Consider the following 13,145-nt stretch of genomic DNA (forward strand, 5'->3'; position numbering starts at 1 on the left):
TATTATTGGGAGGCTCTGGGAATAATCCATTTCCAAATATATTCAGGTTCCTCACAGAATTCAGCAACATGCAGTTGTAGGATTGAGGGTCCCATTTCCACTTCTGTCACTTGAGGTCAGTCGCATTCTTTTGTTTGTCATCCTCTTCCACCATCTTTAAAGCCAGCCTTGGCATATTGATTTCTTCTCATGCTTCACATCTCTCTGATCTCTTGCTCTGGCTCATCTTTCCTGCTTCTTTCTTCTGCTTTATCACTTTGACTTTAGCTGGAGGAAATTTTCTGCTTTTAAGAAACCAAGTGATTAAATTGGTCCACTTATATCTGCAATGTCCTTTCCGAGCAGTTGCTAGATTAGTGTTTTATTGAACAACTAAGGGATAAGAATCTTGAAAGGGATATCTTTAGAATTCTGTCTACCACAATTTTTTTTTTTTACTTTTATACTTGAGTATTTTATCCCTTTTTAAAAGAGTATTTTCCCACTTGGTTAATATTTTCCCACTTGGTATATTCAGTTAGATATTGATTGCTGATTGTCTTTCTTTTTATTGATGTTAGTGGTACATTTTAAATTTGTATTTTCTCTCCAATAAAGGAAGAGTAACTTTGTACATCTGATGCTTGTTAGGGAAGATGAGATGAATGAGGAAGCATGAATCTCTTATACCTACCACCTGTAATAGTTTTATATTAATGTTCTACTTTAGATACTTGAAAAGTGCAGGAGTTATAGTCTCTTCTTTTTAAACTGCAAATTACTTCTTTTTTACTATCTCAATATTTTACCTAAGTAAGATATGTTAAAGGTTTACATTATTTCTTTAACTATTTTTAGTTCTTTATATTTCTTTCAAAATAAGTGATATGTTTTACAGAGGAATGGTCAGATTGTAATATCAGTGATTTACAAGTTGTTCTACACCATGATAATTCACAGTGCAATGAAGATTTTGGGCTCTTTAATTTTATTGAATAGTTTTGAATGATTCACACTGCAATTATAATGGTATCATGAGTCAGAATTACTTGAGTTAATGAAACCAACGATTATATACAGAGTCAGTTCACTTAAAATGCAGTGGAGATTTTATTGGAGTTTTGTGGGGTGAATGGCTAACAGAGAATTCCAAGTGACATGAATGTATCTCCAGTGTTATCTTAAATGGTGTGATATTTTTCATGATTTTTTTCTCTAATCCAAAGTGTTTCAGTACTTACAAATGTTGTATAAAATGAACTGAACAGATACGGGGTGGGGCAAATTCCGTTGTGAGAACGTGAAACAGAGTTTATTCTTGTATTGTTATTTATTAATTATTGTATTATTTTCCATATGAACAACTGTAAACATACTTTTGCTCCTGTATTTCTCTTCTGTGGAATTTTGACTAGAGAAGTAATAATTGAATTTATAGTAGACTCTGGATAGAAAATGGTGAACAAAATAGATATGATTCCTGCTTTCATGGAATTTACAGTTTTCATTTGTTAAATTAAGAAATGATATGGTAATCCACATTTAAAATTTTAAATATATCAGCATATATTTTCCAAATAATACACATTTTAGTTCATAGTTATTTTATAGGAAATATCTTTATATATATTTTGACGTATTTTTATCACACAATACATCTAATTAGAGGTCTATGAGAAGATATAGAAGAACAAAAGATAAAGACCTGTTATTCCATCAGTTTGAGATCATCATTGTTAATATTTTTACATATATCTTTCTATTCTTTTTAGGCCCATAGATGTGTATACATTCCAATATGGAATCATGTTGTCTGCTCTGTTGAGTAACCTGCCTTTCAGTAAATCTCTGCTTTTGTAACTTTAATTCCATTATAAGGCTACCAGAAATTACTGAATTAGACTCCTTGATGTCTTTCTCCCAGTTTTTAAATAATATCAGCAGCTAAAATGAAAGTCCTTGTACATGCTTCTGCATTCATATCCTAAATTATTTATTACATTGGTTATTGTCAATTTAAATTACTCAGTCAAAGGCCATGTGCAGTTATAAGACTTTGATATATTTTATTAGGCAGTGCATTTAATTGGTCTCGAATGTTTATTGAGTTTGTGCCTAAATAAATGAATGTTTGAATGAATGAAAATACCTCTTATTGCATTGCCACAAGTACAGTTGAGAAAACCAAGACAGTATGTTTTAGTGATTTGCACAAGGTCACTTGGCTAGCCAAACATACACTGAGAGCTATTTCTATCTCTAAACTAGTAATTCTTTTTTTAAACAAAATAATATTTTTATTGATATCAGAGAGGAATGGAGAGGGAGAGAGAGAGAGAGAGAAACATCAATGATGAGAGAGAATCATTGATGGGTTGCCTCCTGCACGATGGAGCCTGAAACCTGAGCATATGCCCTGACTGGGAATCAAACCTTGACCTCCTGGTTCATAGGTCAATGCTGAGCTATGCTGGTTGGGCAAACTAGACATTCTTTTCATTCTATACCACTTTTTCTTCTCTTAATGCATGTATATAAGAAGTAACTTTATCCTTTATCATAACAGTGAACTTGTTTACCAGATCATGTAGAAATCTGATTCCACATATGCATTGCACAGAGTAGATGCTCTGTTATCACATACAGGAAGGAAAAGCTGTGTAGATGGATGGTTGGGTCATCTCCTGTAGGGAGAAAAATGAATATTAAGACCACAATGCTGATTCTGTGCTTCTTCATCTGTTAAATGTGGTCATCAAGATACCTTGTAGTATAGTAAAGATTAGATGATAAGGATCTAAAGCATTTAGTAAAATGCCTGGCACTTTAAGTATTCAATTAATCTTAGTTATTACTAGTGGGTGATTGATTTTAGAGTGTGAAAACTTTAATATGTATGGATTATAATTCATGTAATTACTCTCTGTTACATACTAGTATTATGTAATTAGTTTTAATAGATAGTTCTCTGATAATTTTATTTTTAAATTTCTTTAATATGTCTTTTAGGTCTGAAAGAGTTGTCCCCACTTCCTCTAAATCTCAAACGTTTGTACAAAGAGACACTAGAAATTGAGCCCATCTTGATAATCATTTCTCCTGGTGCTGATCCTTCTCAGGAGCTTCAAGAACTTGCTAATGCTGAAAGAAGTGGAGAGTGTTATCACCAGGTGAGTGCCTTTACCCTCCTGTTTTTACACATATTTGATCCTATTAGTGAAACAGACATGTTTTGTTGTAGTAAACCAAATAAAGTTTTCCCAATGTGTCCACTTCCTGATCCTCAGAACCTGTGAATTTGCCTCACATGGTGATAGGAATTTTGCAGATGTAATTAAGTTCATCTTGGATAGGTTATCCTGGATTATCCAGGTGGCCCCAATATAATCACAAGGGTTCTTATAAGAGGGTCAAGTGAAGGTCAGAGATGTGATGACAGAAGCAGAGGTCAGAGAAATGAGATTTTAAGCTGCTGCTGTGAAGGTGGGTGAGAGGGCCAAGAGTAAACAAATCTATGTGTCTTGTAGAAGCTGGAAAAGGCAGGGGAAAGATTCTCTCCTAGAGGCTTTAGAAAGAGAACAGCCCTTTTAATACTACTCTTATTTTCAAACCAAACACTTTGGTTTTAGACCAGTGGGACTTCTGACCTCCAGAAGTCTGGTAAAATAATAAATTTGTCTAGTTTTAAGGCTCTAAGTTGGTAGTAATTTGTGATGACAGTAATTGGAACTAATATATTTGCTTACATTTGAATAATTTTTATTCAAATTTTTATCCTAAAATTTTACTAGGATACTATTACAAAAAATCACAACAATATTTACCTACAAAACCTGAAAGAAAAGAAATACATAAATTTAAAATAAATTATCTAATACTGGAGGCCCGGTGCACGAAATTCGTGCATGGGGGTATGGTCCCCTCAGCCCAGCCTGCACCCTCTCCAGTCCAGGACCCCTCGGAGGTCAGGCCTAAACTGGCAGTTGGACATCCCTCTCACAATCTGGGACCACTGGCTCCTAACTGCGCACCTGCCTGCCTGCCTGATCGCCCCTAACTGCCCCCGTGCCAGCCTAATCACCCCCAACTGCCCCTCCTGCCGACCTAGTCATCCCCAACTGCCCCCCCCAACCCTGCTGGCCTGGTCGCCCCTTACTGTCCCCCCTGCCGGCCTGGTCGCCCCACGCAGCCTGCTGCTCAGTTGTTTGGTCACCCCTCACTAACCCCCCTGCCGGCCTGGTTGCCCCACGCAGCCTGTTCGGTCTTCCATGTGGTTGCAATGGTCGCTTAGGCTTTTATATATATAGATAATATCATTTTTTTCCTGAGGTATATTTAGAAGCTTTAATTTGTTCAGATTATCTACTTTTTTCAATTCAGTTTGCATCAAGTTTGAAAATTGATTTACCCTCAATTTTTAACAAGTAAATAAATAAACCTTTTTCATTGGGAAAGTAATGATGGTTAAAAAAGCAAATATTTCACAGCAACCAAAAATGAAAAGAGTGTTATGAGGAACATAAATATATGATAGCAAAATAGCCGAGTTAGGCTCAGTTGTGCAGATTTTGCACAGTATAACTTTTAGAAAATTTTATTTAGTCCTTGTTATGTTAATATACTTATTAGAATAGTATTCAATTACAATAAGTTGTCTTGAGGAAGGGGAGCCTGTTTCTATAGGTTGTACTGTTAGTAGAAAGATAAAACTGTTTGCATTCACAGTAGGTTTGAGTATTTAAACTTTTTGAGTTTTGTGTACTGAGCTTGCAAAATTGTTTAATGTAGGAGAACCTTTAAATACATACGTATTTATTTATACTTCTATCATTTAAAAATTTTGTTACTGTGCTGAATATACATGTTAAGGCTAATAACCTATTAGTGTAAAATTAATTTTTTATTTAAGAAACTGGTGTGTTTTTCTCTTCTGGTGTGTTTTTTATTTTCCTGCTGTGCTTTAAAATTTTTTTCTTATAATAAACTAGAGGCCTGGTGCATGACATTCGTGCACTTGGGGGGACAGGGCTCAGCCTGGCCTGCAGTCTCTGGCAGTCCGAGACCCCTCGGATGTCCTTAGCGCTGCTGCGTACGCGGGAGAGGCTCCTGCCACCGCTGCTGTGTTCACCAGCGCAGCCGTGAGCCCGGCTTCTGGCTGAGCTATGCTCCCCCTATGGGAGCACACTGACCACCAGGGGGCAGCTCCTGCCATGAGCGTCTGCCCCCTGATGGTCAGTGTGCGTCATAGCAACCGGTCCTTCCACTGTTAGTTGATTTGCATATTAGCCTTTTATTATATAGGATATCTTCTAAGGATTTATGAACCTTTAAGGTGTTTTCACACCACTTATGACTTATGGAAACTTCTGAATTTTCTATTTTTAGTTACCATTTCAGTTCAGCAAAATATCCTCTTACTCTGATTATGTTGTACATTCCTTCATTCCATTTAAAATGGCAAACTAGCCATGGTTGATTTGGCTCAGTGGATAGAGCACTGGCCCGTGGACTGAAGGGTCTGAGTTTGATTCCCAATAAAGGGCATGTGCAGGAAGCAAATGATCAATGTATCTCTCTCACATCGATGTTTCTCTCTCTCTCTTCTCCATTCCTCCTTTCCACTCTCTCTAAAAATCAATGGAAAAAAATATCCTTGGGTGAGGATTAATAAAAACAAAAAAACTGAATAAATGGCAAACTAGTATGTGCATTGAAACAATTCAACCAGTATTTGTTTCATCCCTCCTATTTGCTTAGTTCCAGGTTACTAGTAGACCTTGAAAATTAAAAAAAACAAACCCGATTGGCATGGCTCAGTGGTTGAGCATGGACCTATGAACCAGGAGGTCACGATTTGATTCCCAGTCAAGGCACATGCCCAAGTTTCTGCCTTGAACCCCACTGGGAGGCATGTAGGAGAAATTGATGTTTCTGTCTCTCTCTTCCTTCCTCTCTGAAATCAATAAAAATATTAAAAAAAAATCAATATGAGTATTTATTACCTGTTTCATTGTGTGGTTTAGTATGCAATGAATTAGACATTGTTCCCACTCTCAAAGACCTTATAGTCTAATTGAAAAACAAAATTTTTTCTCTCTCTCTTTCTCCCTCCCTCCTTCTCTCTCTAAAATAGTTTGCCATTTATATAAATGTTTTGACTATGTACCTAGTAAAATATTAGAGCCAGGATTCCCAATATATGTATACTTATAAAGTATATACATATGTACACAGTTATAGCAATATTAATATACAAGTATTAGCCCTAACTGGTTTGGCTCAGTGGACAGAGCGTCGGCCTGCGGACTGAAGGGTCCCAGGTTCAATTCCGGTCAAGGGCATGTGCCTTGGTTGCGGGCACATACCCAGTAGGGAGTGTGCAGGAGGCACTGATCGATGTTTCTCTCTCATTGATGTTTCTAACTATCCCTCTCCCTTCCTCTCTGTAAAAAATGAATAAAATATATTAAAAAATATATACAAGTATTATATAAATTGTCCTTAAAAAACATGGAGTATTTTAGACTTGATATGGTAAGAGGCATGTAGCCATTAGATTCTTGACTAAATTTTAAAGAACCTTAGACTGAAGTAGTCACTTTGTCCAAGCATTTTAATAATAGAGAAATCTTATGTGCTGGATGCAATCTAGAGTCAAACTGCTTCTGCTTGAATACTTTTAATGCTATGAAGTTTTCTGTTGTATAAGATGGCCTCTTCAACTACATGAATGTTCTAAGTGCAGATGGACTAAAGGGATTGGAAAAATTGGAATGGAATTCTGGTGAGGTCAGGATTCTCATTCCCTCTCCCCCTTTAGTTTCTCCCCTCCCCTTTTCTCTTTTTCTCTCTCCTCCCACCTCTTCTCTCTGAGAAACAATAGAGCAGCAGAGGGCTGAGTGTAGTCTTGAGGCTCACTGACATGTTAGGATTTGCTAGATGATGAAAGGCCAGCCAGTGAATGAGCCAGTTAAATAGCTAGACCAGTAGCTTGAGAGCCAAATATATGCAATGTTGGAGAAATTCAGAGAAGTCAGTTTCAAAGTATTCAATGAGACTATAGTTATATTAAAAATAAAATTTTAAGGTCTTTTTTTGAGAGGGTAAAAATTACAGAAAATGGTGGGATAAGGAGCAAAAGATTATTCAATAATTTTATACTGTTTTATAGCTTGCAAACCTGTAATAATAATATATCTTAGTAAATAGAAAAATATGGAGTCTGATATCTTTTATTAAAAACTAAGAACCCTGATTGCATGTTACAACATATTATCAAATTTGTTTTTTAGTTTTTTGTTTTGTTTTGTTTTGTTTCTGCAGATTGCCATGGGTCAAGGTCAAGCTGATTTAGCAATTCAAATGCTAAAAGAATGTGCTCACAATGGAGATTGGCTCTGTTTGAAAAACTTACATCTTGTGGTATCTTGGCTTCCAGTTCTGGAAAAGGTAGATTCAATAGATATACAAATAATTTAGGGTGTCCCCCCAAAATGTATATATAAACTTTGAATAATTAAAAGGCAGTGTTTATTAAAATACATTGCATTTTCAAAATTGAATTATCAGCTGTTAAAGTGTGTATACATATTTTGGGGGATACCCTGTACATCTATAATATACTCAAGTCAGTAATATTCAAGGGACATCAGTATTAAAATATATCATGCATTATGATATTTAAAAAATTAATATTTGAGAAATTTGAAATCTGTTAAGTATTTTCTTTTAAAATATGTACATGTGTACAAACGAAGATGGATCTTTTAGTAGGAAGTCAATAAAAATGTGTTTTTAAAGGCATTTAAAAAAAGCCAGGTAATTATTAATCATGATTGAAGGGAGACTTAGAGAATTTTTTTCAGAAGAAAAATGAAGTGCTTTAAAGGATTGTATATTTATTTATATATAACATAACTTTTTCTTTATGCTCTTGTTTGGTTGTGCCTATATGTGGAGAAAAGATGTAGACAAGTCAGAGGGACCTGCAGAACAAATAACCTAGCTGCTAAGACAACCATGATGTAATCTGAAATAATCATTTCACTTAACTCAGTGGCCCCAACATGAAAATTATCTTAAGATGAAACAAATTGCTGGGTAGTTTTAATGCAAACCCAGATCAACATAGATGACTATTGTGTTCATGCCCAGTACAAAGAAACAAGATGTCCTTGAATATACTAGAAGGGCCTGGGTAGGGCAGTGTGGGGCAATGGAGTTAGATGTCTAGGAAGGGGCTAGGTTCCAGAATACCTGAGAACCTAGCAGAAGAGCTTGGAACTTTTGTCCTTGGACATAGTCAAAGGAGGTCCTTAGCAGAGGAATTAATAATTAATTAGTTAAATTAATCTGATATAAGTATTATTTGGAACAGAATCAAACAGAATAGAGTGGCTTGAGGGAGGCCCTAGCAGAGTTGTGATGTTTTAAAAATGTGTGTAGTCCTAATAAGATAGCAGCTGTAGCACCTTACACAAAATAGGTAATCAATAAATCTTTGAGGAACGAGTTAATGACTGAGTGAATGAATCGATGGCCCATGGTGATTATTCACTTATAATCAACAAAACATATAGATTTTGGAACTACTGTTTATATCAATATTTAAATATTCATTACTAATATAATATTCTGTAAGAAATACTAATGTCTAAAAATATAAATTTTATGTCTGATGAATGACGTTTTAAAATGTGTAAAGAAGACCTGTGAATACTAGAATCTTGCTTTCTGTTCTAAACAGTATATTGATTGCTGTTAATTTATATAAAATATAATTAAAGTGTTTACTTAATTAGAATTTTTGAAGTATACTAGTATAGGGTAGATTATATTACAAAAGTTTAAAAAATTGTAAAAATTTACTCTTCTTTTGGGAAGTTTGTATGAATTATTTGGATATAAATTTATAAATTTATTTATCCAACTATGTCACAAATACATTGTTTCTATTACCTTTTTTACAAAACATGCTAACCCAAGGCAAAGCTTTATATTTTGACATTATAAAACTTACATTTTAAAACTTTACATTTTATAATCATTATTAGGTATAGGCACTTTTATAACTTAGGATTTTAAGCAAGAACAATATTTTTTATGGTCACTTCTTTTGCCATTTTTTGGTCATCTTAATTCTAAAATTTCACATTACTAATGAATGTTAGTATTATACATGTATTTATTAAAATAATTTTAGACTTCACTCTTTTTTATTTTTATTTATTTTTATTTATTTTTCACAGAAAACATATTTTTTATTTTTTTTTAAATAAATCTTAATTCAGATTATTACAATTATTTCTCCTTTTTCCCCCCATAGCTCCCCTCCACCCATTTCCCACCCCACCTTCTGCCCTTACCTCCCCCCCACTGTCCTCATCCATAGGTGTATGATTTTTGTCCATTCTCTTCATGAACCCCCCATACCCCTTTCCCCCTGAGAATTATCAGTCCACTCCCTTTCTATGCCCCTGATTCTATTATATTCACCAGATTATTCTGTTCCTCAGGTTTTTAATTCAATTGATTTTTAGGTTCGCTTGTTGATAGATATGTATTTGTTGTTCATAATTTTTCTCTTTACTTTTTTCTTCTTCCTCTTCTTTAAGAATACCTTCCAGTATTTCATATAATACTGGTTTGGTGGTGATGAACTCCTTCAGCTTTTTCTTATCTGTGAAGCTCTTTATCTGCCCTTCAATTCTGAATGATAGCTTTGCTGGGTAGAGTAATCTTGGTTGTAGGTTCTTGCTATTCATCACATTGAAAATTTCTTGCCACTCCCGTCTGGCCTGCATAGTTTCTGTTGAGAAGTCAGCTGACAGTCGTATGGGTGCTCCCTTGTAGGTAATTAACTGTTTTTCTCTTGCTGCTTTTAATATTCTCTCTTTGTCTTTTGCTCTTGGCATTTTAATTATGATGTGTCTTGGTGTGGTCCTCTTTGGATTCCTTTTGTTTGGGGTTCTGTGGGCTTCCTGGACTTGTAAGTCTATTTCTTTCACCAGGTGGGGGAAGTTTTCTGTCATTATTTCTTCAAATAGGTTTTCAGTATCTTGCTCTCTCTCTTCTTCTGGCACCCCCATAATTCTGAAGTTGGTACATTTGAAGTTGTCCCAGAGTCTTCTTACATTATCTTCAACTTTTTGGATTTTTTTTTTTTGCTTTTTGCTTTTTCGGTTGAGTGTTTTTTGCTTCTTTGTATTTCAATTCTTTGGCTTGATTCTTGTGTTCCTCTATTCTGTTTCTGGGTCTCTGTATAATATTTTTTATTTCAGTCAGTGTATGTTTAATTTCTAGTTGGTCCTTTTTCATATCTTCGAGGGTCTCATTATATTTATCGGCCTTTTCTAGGATATTCTTGAAAAGTCTTATCACCGTGGTTTTGAATTCTATATCCAGTCGTTTGTTTTCCTCCATTTCTTTCGTTTGTGATCTGATTCTTTGACCCCGCATTTTCACTGATTCCCTGAGTTGGTAAGGTAGATATTTGTGCTAGGTTTCCAATATGGCCCAGTGGGTCTGCTTCCCCAGTTAACCTGAGGTGGACACTCTTGGTGCACCCCTTTGTGGACTGTGTGTACAGCCTTGTTGTAATTAAGTCTTTATTGTTGTTGGTATCACTGGGAAGAATTGACCTCCAGGCCAGTTGGCTGTAAGGATCAGCTGTGTCTATGCTGGGAGAAGTTCGGTGCTGGAGACAGCCTTATAGGATTAGACTTGCCAAATTGCAATAGCCTCTGTGCTCAGCTTGGATGGGGTGGAGTCTCAGTCTTGGCTTCCTGTCAGCCTTGCCCTTGCGCACATGTGCGCTTTCAGTCCTCCGCTTTCCCCAGCTCGAGTCTCTGCCCGAGAGTCCAGACTCACCCCACAAGAGCGTGGGTCCCCAGGGGCTTGCCTGGAACTGGGGTTCACTGCAGTCAGAACTGGGGCTCAGTGCCGTCAGGATCCTCTGACTCCCTTCCACTAAGGAAAGCCTGTGGCAACCTCCGCAGCCTTTGTGCGCACTGGCCCACGTGCGCCTTCAGACTTCTGCCTTTCCCAGCTTGAGTCTCCGCCCAAGAGTCCAGACTTCCCCCATAAGAGCATGGGTCCCCAGGGGTTCGCCCGGAACTGGGGTTCAGTGCAGTCAGAACCTGGGTTCAGTGCGGTCGGAGGCTTCCTTCCCCCTTCCGCCAGAGAAAGTCAGCCAGGCTCTCAGCCGCCCTTCCTCTCTGCGCGCACAAAGCCCCTTTGCCGTACCTGCAATTCTCTGTGAGCTTTTCTCTTTCCTTCTAGTTGTAGAATTTTCACTCAGCCAGCTTTCCTGTGGTTCTGGATGTTGTCCGTTCTGTCTTTTAGTTGTAGTTTTGAAATTGTTGTGCGAGGCAGCATTTTAGGTGTTTACCTATGCTGCCATCTTGGTTTCTCCCCACTTCACTCTTTTTTAGAGCTGTCAGTATTTATCAATATTTTTTAGAGTTATCAGTATTTATCAATATTCATTAATTCATTCTATAAACATTTGGTGAGTACACAAAAAAAGCCAAGAAATGTCCTAGGTACTAGTTACATAAAAATTTGTACCTATTCTCTAAGAACTTAGTTTAGAAGAGAGAGAACACATTAGTAATTAATATGTAGTATGATCCATACTATAGAAGATAATTTACAGAATGTAAAATTAATTCATTAATTCTGCTTGGGATTGTGGTAGTGAAGAGTTGAAGAAGATATTGCCCTAAGATAGCATGTTTAAGTTATATTTTGACAAATGGGTAAGAATTCATCAGGTTATAAAGAGATTAACAGGCAGAAAGCATATGATGTGTAAAGACACAAGCATAAAAATGTGAATAGTGACTAAAGCATACAGCATGGATGGATGAATTTGTATAGTAAAGTTTTCAATTTCTACCATATGCAATAGGATACACTAATTATCAATAAACGAATTGATATCATTATAAAACTTTCCTGGAAGCATGAACTAAAGCAATGAGAATCTGAAGGCCTAAAGATGACTATCAATTTAGGCATAGCAATTATAGCTAATACTTACTTTGTACTTACTAGGTATCAGACAGTTTTAAGTGTTTTACATAATACTATGAGGTAGGTACTACTAGTATCCTTGCTTAGCAATGGTGTAACTCATAGAACCCACGGTCACATAACAAATAGTGACAGAATTTGGAGTTCAAGCCTGGTGGCCTAGGTTTAGGTCCAAATTCTTACCTTATCTAAGCTAATAATAGAGAGGATGTATATTTAATAATCAGAACATGAAGAAATATATCAGGATATCACAGAAAGATTTTAGTAAGAAAAATTACTTAGTAATAGTATATTTATAAAATGGAAATTTGTGTATGTATTTAAGTAGATTTTTATTGTTGTTGTTTTTATAAACAAGGAGTTGAATACTCTTCAACCAAAAGATACCTTTCGTCTTTGGCTCACTGCAGAAGTTCACCCCAACTTTACTCCTATTTTATTACAATCAAGTTTGAAAATAACATATGAGGTAAGATTTAAAACTTGAACCACTAGTTGTCTAAGTACAGCAATCTCTGCATGCCTTCCAAAGCTCTGTAAACAGCTGTCTGTTATGCGTAACTTCCCTTTACATTTAGGTGAGGTATAATATCTATATATATAAAAGCCTAAGCAACTGTTCGACCACTTGACTGGTCGCTATAAGGAGCACTGACCACCAGGGGGCAGACGCTCAATGCAGGAGCTGTCCCCTGGTGGTCAGTGTGCTCCCACAGATGCAGGGCTCATGGCTGGCCACCGCAGCTGGAGACCGCAGAGAAGTGGCAGCGAGTGTACCAAGCAGTGGCAGTGGCAGGTGCAGCGGGGCTGGGATGAGCAGGAGTGGCAGGCAGCGTTGGACTACCGGTTTCGGCCTGACCCCTGCAGGCCATGCCGAGGGACCCCACCAGTGCATGAATCCGTGCACTGGGCCTCTAGTACATAAATAATAGCATATGATGGCATTTATAAAAATACATTTAAATTTTTCTTCCAATTTTACTCCATGTTTTTTGTTGTTTTTATCATAATAAAAGACATATAACATGAAATTTATCATTTTAACCATTTTTGAATGTATGGTACAGTAGTGTTAACTATATGTACCTTATTGTGCAACAGATCTCTAGAAACTTTTCATCTTGGTA

At 36.4% G+C, this 13,145-nt stretch overlaps 1 protein-coding gene across 2 annotated transcripts in view; it reads left to right on the top strand.

The window, feature by feature from the left end:
• DYNC2H1 (dynein cytoplasmic 2 heavy chain 1) overlaps positions 1-13,145 on the top strand; it is a 378,097-nt gene that overhangs the window by 247,455 nt on the left and 117,497 nt on the right. For both annotated transcript variants that reach the window (XM_080641013.1, XM_080641014.1), the window contains 3 exons: positions 2,989-3,149; positions 7,303-7,428; positions 12,377-12,487. In XM_080641013.1, the coding sequence (XP_080497139.1) occupies positions 2,989-3,149; positions 7,303-7,428; positions 12,377-12,487 (398 nt within the window). The remainder of the gene's footprint in view (positions 1-2,988; positions 3,150-7,302; positions 7,429-12,376; positions 12,488-13,145) is intronic.

The sequence above is a fragment of the Plecotus auritus genome (assembly GCF_963455305.1).
Source record: "Plecotus auritus genome assembly, chromosome: 9".
NCBI lineage: Eukaryota > Metazoa > Chordata > Mammalia > Chiroptera > Vespertilionidae > Plecotus > Plecotus auritus.